This window comes from Capricornis sumatraensis, chromosome 23, assembly GCF_032405125.1.
Source record: "Capricornis sumatraensis isolate serow.1 chromosome 23, serow.2, whole genome shotgun sequence".
Taxonomy (NCBI): Eukaryota; Metazoa; Chordata; class Mammalia; order Artiodactyla; family Bovidae; genus Capricornis; species Capricornis sumatraensis.
In genome coordinates, this window is record NC_091091.1 from 22,425,179 (window position 1) to 22,433,482 (window position 8,304).

The 8,304-nt window shown below is 60.7% G+C and overlaps 1 protein-coding gene across 1 annotated transcript; it reads right to left on the minus strand.

The window, feature by feature from the left end:
- Positions 1-6,192: 6,192 nt before the first annotated feature.
- On the minus strand, positions 6,193-7,728 carry LBX1 (ladybird homeobox 1). Its single transcript, XM_068961729.1, has 2 exons — positions 7,404-7,728; positions 6,193-6,710 (listed from the first exon to the last, which is right to left on the minus strand). Exons 1-2 carry the CDS (start codon positions 7,726-7,728, stop codon positions 6,193-6,195), a joined length of 843 nt encoding a protein of 280 aa, XP_068817830.1.
- Positions 7,729-8,304: the final 576 nt, after the last annotated feature.

Genomic DNA, 8,304 nt, shown 5'->3' on the forward strand with positions numbered 1-8,304 from the left:
ACCATCCACTATACACACACATCAACATTGCCCTCCCCATTTAGGACATAAAGGAGTCCCCACAGGGAGGAGTAACCTAGCTGGGGGAAGCTGGGCCTTCCAGGGCAACCTGGGACTGGTACAGCCAAAGCCAAATTGCACTAAGTTTCAGCCTGGGGACCAACTTGAGTAGGAGGGGGCAGGCTGTATCCTAGCCATTACCCAACAGCATACTGAAGACACTCCCCCGCCCCCAACCAAAAAAGCAGAGCCTGTGCTTAGAGTGTTTATTCACTGCCTCAACTGCCTTCAGAGTAGACTCAGGCTCAGACCGAGGTTCTCCACTCCTTTCATAAGCCTCCCTCCCTTCCGATCATGTGTACCATTCCTCCACACCCCCACCGCCACTCCCACCCCCCATCCCCCCCGCCCCCCCCATAACTCTAAATTTGAGAATTTGAGTAGCCAGCTTGTCAAGCTGTTTGGAGCTAGGATTCTGTTTGTTTGCAGCTTCAGTTCCACATCAGTGTTCATTCTCTCAGTTATCTGCACACACTCAATCCCTTACACACATTGCACACCCAGAGCAGGATCACTTCACCCACTGGTCACTCCCACCCCAGTGACAGCTTTACTTCTTTTCTGTCCATTGCATAAACTTAGTCACACCTAGTCACACACAGCAGCACACATTCAGTCACCCCCAGTTGCACATGCTCCGTTTCCATCAGTCAGCTGTACATGCCTAGTCTCTTGGTTGCACACGCTCTCCTGACACAGTGACACACCCTGTTGGTGCTGGAGAACCTGGCCACAAACACACATACCCCCACCCCCTCAGCCCCAAGGTCTCCTCCTGGACTGGCAGCTGTTAGTCACCAAGGTGACTTGCTGATGGCAGCCCTGAATCTGGGGGTGCAGGAGTGGGGCCCCAGGGAAACTCAGGTGGGAATTCTCCATCCTGAGAATCGCTCCCCCCTCAGACACATGCACAGGCCCAGGACCACCACCTTCCTTTGCTCCAGTCCTGAGCCTCATCTTTGGCAGACACTGTAAACCCACCCAGGATCAGGCTCCCAGCTCCCCCAGGTCTGCTGACCTCTGCCCAGGACCTCATTGGCACAGGCGCACAGTCTAGGGAGGCATCCAGTTCCCACACAAACCAACCATCCATAGTTCTACAGCCTAACCATCACCACCCAGCACAACCACAGACTCCTCCCACAGCCGACCAGGGTCCTCTCCACCTTACTACTGCAGCTTCGGACCTGCTGACCCTCATGACCCCAGTTTGCTCAGATTCTGGGTCCCCTCACCCACATATCCTGCAGCCCCTACCCCAGTCCACTCTGGGCCCCTTATCTAGCCACTCTCCCTACACCTGCACTCCCTTAGGCCTCTTTCCCAGGGGTGTGTGTGTGTGGAACATCTGTATTCTCAGCACAAACTACTTTCTGGGCCCCAAGAAAAAGGGTTGGTTATTAGGGTAGGGAGCAAAATCAAGGTGCCCCTCGGTTCTAGCTGTTGGAGACATGCTGGGCGGGGTGAGTGGACTTCCCTGGACCTGGAGGCTCAGAAGGGTGGGGAGGAGGGGGTCCCCGCGGCGACTGGCAGGGGCGGAGGGGAGGCGCGCGGCCCCAGCCCGTCCCTTTCAGGGGGGACTCATGCATCAAACTTCAATTTTCCGGACGATTGAATTAGTGATTTTTTTTTCTCCTGAACTAAAATACACTTAAGTCTTTGGGATTAATTACCACGTTCTGGTCCCTCAGACTGGAGTATTACTTATCGGAGCTGCGTCTGACACCGGCCCGACACCTCGTAAAATAAGAAACTGCGCCTCCTGGTCTCACCCGGCGCCGCCCGCCGGCCCCCCGGGCCGGGGAAGGCGGAGCGGGGAAAGCAGAGCTAGCCGGATAGCGCAGAGGGGCCCAGCCCGTCCGCGCCGCGGGGTCCCGGGCCGGAGAGCAGAACCTGCCCGCGTCCCTTGAAGGAAGAGGCAGAGCCAGGCCGCTTCTCCAGGGCAGCGGGGAAGCGAAAGTGGGTCTGCAGAGAGACTAGAATCCTGAGTACGCAGGCCCGCGACGGCCCCGGGCGGTAAAGTAACTCTGGCAACAGGGCTGGCGGCCCGGAGGGTCCCGAACCTTAACGAACCTAGCCCCGAGAATGGGCGCAGGGCCCACAGCCCCTCACACGATCCAGGCCACACTTGCACGTACACTCACTCTCGGAGAATAAACACATAATGCACGCGCCCGGCCCCCACAGAGCGCACACATGCAGTGAGCACGCCACGCACAGCCGCACCCGAGGCCCGCCGGGCCGGAGCCTGCGAGGAGACCAGGGCCCGCACTTGGGTTGGAGGGCCTCTCACATCACAGGTTCTCGCTGTAGCGCCCGAAGCTCGGCCAAGGCCATCCCAGCGCCCGGGGCGGCGCGCGGGTAGCTGCTCTCATCGGAGCCGGGATTGCCTGGGAGAGGGTGAGCTACAGCCCAGGCCTCCCTGATCCCAGCTCCTCCCTCCAGTCCCCAGACAAGTCCCTCAGCCCTTGCCCTCGGTCGCCGCCGCCTCCCTGCGCGACGGAGCCAGACTAGCCCCGCACCACGCTGCCCGGTCGAACGAGTCGGACCTCCAAGGCCACGCGCGCTGTCAGCGAGGCTCCGGAAGCCCACGGGCAGCCTGGCAGAGGCATGGAATCCAGCGCAGCCGAGAAGACTGCGCCGGGGCGGCTTGAAACCGCTCCCCAAACGGTGTGGGACCCTGCACGGCGCGCTCTTCTCGGGCCTCCTTGGGCTCAGCGTTCGCCTCTCTCTTCCATCCGACGACTGCAGTCCCTCCTTCCTCCCGCCTTCTCTCTGGCCTATAGAAACAACGAATTCCTCCTCGTCTTTCCAGGCCTGGGTCCAAAGCCACCTCCTCCCTGAAGCCCCCTCTACCCCGAGCCCGAAGTCGTTTCTCCGAGCTCTTCACAAGGCGCTTCCCTGCCCCTCGGCCCAGTCTCCTGTGTCTTCGCTGGGGTACGGCGGGACCCGTCCGCTAGACTGGGAGTTCCTTGAGGGCCGGAACTGGATCTGATTCGTTTCCATTTCCCCAGCCCTCAGCGTGGCCTGGTGCAGAAAAGACGCACAACAAACATTTGCTGAATTGAATGGATTTTCCCCTTTATTTTATTAATCTTTCCCCTTCCTTCTTTCCTTCTTTCTTTTCCTCCTTCCTTCCTCCCTCGTTATTTTTTATTTCTTGGTTATATTCAATTGTCATGTTTTTCAGGCTCATTAAATCCATTTAGAGACAAAAGAATAAAAGGCAGAAGGGGAAGGAGGGGGAGGAGGGAAGGGGGAGGGGAGGGGGAGGCCAGGGAAGCAAACAAATAACCCGCTTTAACTAGACGGGCGGATAAATGGCCCCGTTTCTCCTCAGCCCCGATGCGCCTGCTTAGCTGCGCGCCCCGCGGGCCCCGCAGCTCGGGTGGGCTTAGCCCCGGGGCCGCCGCCCCCAGCCCGAAGGGACCCAGCAGGGCCCGGCCCGGGGCCGCGAAGCGGGGAGCGGCCGGAGGTGCCAGGGCCGCTTCATTGGGATTCATGGGCGTGTTGGGCGGGCGGCCCCGGGCTCCGGGCGCGGGGCGGGGGCCGGGCGGGGGCGGGGTGCGCACGGCGGGCGCAGATGCCCGAGTGACCGCCGCGCCGCGGTCCCTGCGCCGTCTTTGTGCCGGGGAGGCGCGCGCGGGGACCTAATCCATCAAATTGTCTACAAATTGTGAAGAAAATTCAAAAACCATATGGTCGCCAGCGCCGGCGCGCTCTGGGCTGCGGAGGGCCGTGGCCGCGCCCGCACCCGGAGCCGCGGGGGGCTGGGCCCGGCTATTGTCGCCTGTCAGCGGCCGCCCGGGTCCATTCGTCCCGGCCTTCATGGTCCGCGCTCCGAATTACAGACCCATCCATCCTGAGAGGGCGATTTATGTCGCCCGGGAGGAACCGGCCTCACGCCGGCCCGGCCGCCCGGCCGCCTCTTTCCTTCTTTCGCTCTCGCCGCTCCTCTCTTCCCCCCATTTCCTTTTTCTCTCTCCGTCTCTGTTTCTGTTTCTCTGTGTGTGTGTAGCTTTTCCTCTTTCTCCCCTCGTCTCTGTGGCGTTCCACTTTCTCGATCAGATTTTGAAGTGTTTTTTTTTCTGTTCTCCTTTTTCTATTTTTCTCCCTTAGTTTCCTCGTGGACTCGCACGTTCGGATTCAGGCCCCGGGGCCCCAGCGCCTGCTCGAGAACAGATGCGCATTTCTCACATCAATTTTGCTTAGAAAGAGAGCCGAGTGGCCTGGAGGCGGGACCTTCCTCTAGTGACAGCGGCCACTCGCCAGCCCAGTGATAACAAAAGCCCAGAGAGAAACCCGGTCCGTTCGGAAAAGTGAAAGCTGCTCCTGTTCGTGCCCCAGCCGCACTCGGGGCGCTGGGACACCCCCACCAGCCCCCCGCAGAGTTCTTGGTAGATTTGTCTCTGTCCCCAGCAGCGTTCGGGGCCCAGAATTTGTGAGCATTACCAGAAATCCATCCCAACTCACAGACGCCTCGGGCTCACATCTTCCTGTGCCCGTGTCAGCAATTTAGTCTGCCCTCGTGCCTTTGGCTTTATTTTTTTTCCTCCCCCAAGGCTGAGGCCCTCTGGCGAACCGAAACTTGGGAGCCCTCAGGCTCCACCCCGCTGTCCGATTGAGCTGTACCACCCAAGGCTTAGCCGGTGTCCCGGGGAGCGCAGGAAGAATACCCTTGGGTCCCGGCTGCGATGCACGAACCCCAGGGCAAGTCCCCCCACCCTCAGCCTTTGCCCCACATAAATTCATTTTGCACCCGTGGCGCCCTCAAAGTACGCACAGATTTCCTCCCAGCATTGTATGCCTCACTTTTTACCCGGACCTGGCGAAGCCCGCTTCTCTCGCCCCCTCACCATTTGGTAGCTGCCGCGTGTTCGTGGGCAACAAGCGCCTCCTCTCTCTCACCACTTCCCCCTCACCCTTCATTCTCACGCCTGCCCCGAAACTCCTCCAAATCGCCAAGGCCTAGGCAGCCCGAGAGCAGGAGCCGAGAGACACCGAGCCTGCCGCGGCTTCACTGAAGAAGGTCCACTCATTCAGACACGGTCACCGCCGGTTCTAGTAAAATGGCAAAGACTTTATTTATCGGAGAAAGAGGCCTTAGGTACAGTCCGGGAGGGAGAGGGCAGAGCAGGAGAAGGGGAGTGGCACGCGGGACCCACCCTCATCCAGCCACCCTTGTCTGGCCAAGACGAGCTAGGAGCAGGGCATTGGAGACTGCAAGACAGACCCAGAGCTGTGGAGGAGGTGGGTGAGGGTTGAGGTGGGCCTCCTCTCAGTCTCTGTCACATGCAAAGAAATTCTAAAAAGAGTAAAAAATAATGCTTGGACTTTGGGTTCTGTTTTCGTTGGTTGATTGGTTGTTGGATTTCCCCCTGCTTTGTCCCTAAGACCTGGACCCCAGTAGTCAGTCCAAGGCAACCAAGAGAGGGTGGGAAGGAATCTTTAAAATAACGTTTCTGGGCATTAGGAGGCAGAAATGGCATCGAAAACAGACTTTCCTTGAGGGGGGGTGGATTTGGGGGGAGAAAACTGATTTAAATCTTGCAAGTCAGGACCCGGTTGTCCCCCTCAGTCCCTTCCCACACATGGGGAAAATAAAGGCAGAAGGGAAGAAAAGAAAACTGCAATAGGTCTAGGGAGGTGAGGAGGGAGAGGACCGGTGCATTCGCCACATGCAGAGAAAAATCAAAAAGTCGGGGCGGCCTCCTCCCCCAGACCTCGAGGTTAAGTGTTTGTTACCCTCGATTCTGCCTCGCCCTCAGCAAAGCCGGCAGCCTGAGCTTTGAAATCAAGGAAATCTCTGGAACTTTAACAAATAAAAGAAAGGAAGAATTCAGGCTGCGCTGGGAAGAACCCGGTATATAGGCTTAAATATTTATACACAAGCCATACAGAATTGCACGGCGAGGGCTCCCGGGGCGGTGGAGGCCGCGCGCGGCGACCGTCAGCCAGGGTTTATTGCTTCGAGAGGGAAGAGGCGGCTGCCGGGAGCCGAGTCCGGGCCAAGGACGGGGAGAAGGCGGGAGTTGCAGAGGAGGTCCCAGCTCCCCTCGGCGGTCCGGTCCGGGAGGCGGCGGGCATCCGGCGCTCGGAGCCCGGGGGGCGGTGGAAGATGCCGGGCGCCGCTCAATCGTCCACGTCGATTTCTTCGTCTTCCTCGTCCTCCGAGCAGTCCTGGCTGCTGGCTGGCTGATCTGTGAGCGGGGAGGCTGGCGAGAGCTGCAGGGGCCCGGCGCCCGGGGCCTGCGGGGCGCCTGGGGGGAGTGCCGGAGAGCCAGGCCTTGACTTAGCCCTGCCGCAGCCGCCGCCGCCGCCTGCGGCCTCCGAGTTCTGCTCGAGTTCGGCCAGCGCCACGATGTCCATCTGCCCGCTAGGGCCCAGTTTCTTGGCGGACTCCACGTCGGCCTTCATCTCCTCCAGGTCCCGTTTAAGCTTGGCTCGCCGATTCTGGAACCAGGTGATGACCTGAGCATTGGTGAGGCCCAGCTGCTGCGCAATTTGGTCGCGATCGGCGGGGGACAGGTACTTCTGGTAGAGAAAGCGCTTCTCCAACTCATAGATCTGGTGATTGGTGAAGGCTGTGCGCGACTTTCTTCGCTTTTTGGGGGTCTGCCGCTGCCCAAAGATGGTCATCCCGTCACGGCCTGCGAGGAAACCAGAGTATAGTCTTGCGCCCGGGGAGAGGAGACCCCACCCCGGCTCTTACTCACCCCACCTAGACCCATCCGGCCATCAGTCTGCCGCTGTTCCCTTCTCGGATTAGATTCGGCCACCTGGACTAGGGCAAGCCTAGGCTATGGCAAGCCCCCTTCCTCCATCTCTCGTCTACCGGAAGTCCCTAGGAAAAATTGTTTTGATCTCTGCCCCGTCACCTGAGAGTTCGTTTGAAAGAACCGAGGTCGCTAGAACATAAGAGAGCCAGACAGGGACGCTCTGACTGGGTGTGAATGTTGGCTCTCCACCTCGTCGCAATCAACACGACTCTACTGCTATTCAAAAGGTCCCAGCAAAGGCTCTCCATTCCGCACCCCAGGAACAGGGCTAGGAGTTAGCAGGCCACTGAGAATGGGAGGGAGCCAGGCAGACTGCGGAGAAATCTTGGGTTCCCGCCTCCCCTCCGCGGTCACTCGACTCTAGCCTATCCCGAGGTCCCTAGGAGACAGGGTTTGGGTCCTGTTCCACGCATCTCCACTCCCAGTGGCGGCGGCTTGGGTTGGAGGGCCCTGACGACCGGCGTGGGGGGGGTGAGGCGGGCAGAGACACAGGGCAGTAAGCGTGGGACACACGGAACAGGTCGCGGGGTGCTGGGCGCGGGAGAACCCAGTGGCGGCGCCTACCTTCGGCTGCCTGCAGGACGCTGACCTCCAGCCCCTTAAAAGTCTTGCTAGCGAGCTCCTCAAGCGCGCACAGCGGCGAGGTCTGAGAGAGCAGCGCGCGGCCCGCCAGGGGCAAGCCGCCCGGCGCGTGCTTGTCCGCGGCCGCCAGCAGGTGCGCCGCCCCGCACAGCGAGTAACTTCTCCGCACAGACGGCTTGTTGAGGATGTCCTCGATGCTAAACGGCGTCAGCGGCTTGTTGGAGTTGGCGGGAGGCGGCAGGTGGTCCAGCGGGCTGCGCCGCCTCTCCTCCCCCGGCGCCGCCTTGCTGTCCTCCTTGGAAGTCATCTCGGCCTCGTTTGGGGGCCCGGCCTCGGCGGCTCGGGCCTCGGGGACCCAGCCCGCGGGCAGCTCGGGCGCCGGACGGCGCGGCGGGAAGCAGACGGGAAGGAGGCCGCACCGGGCAGGGCGCGGGGCCGATTAGCGCAACGGCAGAGGCGAGCAGAGCCGCACGGGGCCCCAGGAGGAGGGCGCTGACGCTGGCGCTGCCGCCGCCGGGGCTTCCAGCAATCCGAGGCCCGAGCCGGGGCGCGCCGCGCGGGGCTCCAGTTTCGCCAGCCCCGGTGCTATTTAAAGGTGTCAGGTGGCTCCGCGGCGGTTCCTGGCCCACGGTCCTGGCGGCAGCAGTTGGAAGAGCCGAGGCGAGGGCGCCGATCCCGTACTGCGAGGGGAGGCGGAGAGATGGGGCAATTGACTATTGCTAACAAGTTAGCCTTGATCGAGGAGTCATCAATTATCTGCAGCGGCACTTCTGTCTCTCTTTCTCCGTCTTTTTCCTCTCTTCTTTCTCTCTGTTCTCTCCCTCCCTCTCTCCCTCCCTCTTCTCTCTTCTCTGCTCCCCCCGTCTCTCTCCTTCGCTCCCTC

What these genes read in the sequence shown, in the direction of transcription:
- LBX1 (XM_068961729.1), bottom strand. Translation starts at nt 7,728, where the DNA reads ATGACTTCCAAGGAGGACAGCAAGGCGGCGCCGGGGGAGGAGAGGCGG. An exon ending in CGTCCTGCAGGCAGCCGAAG is followed by an intron (nt 6,711 to 7,403) that starts GTAGGCGCCGCC and finishes GTTTCCTCGCAG; the next exon opens with GCCGTGACGGGATGACCATC.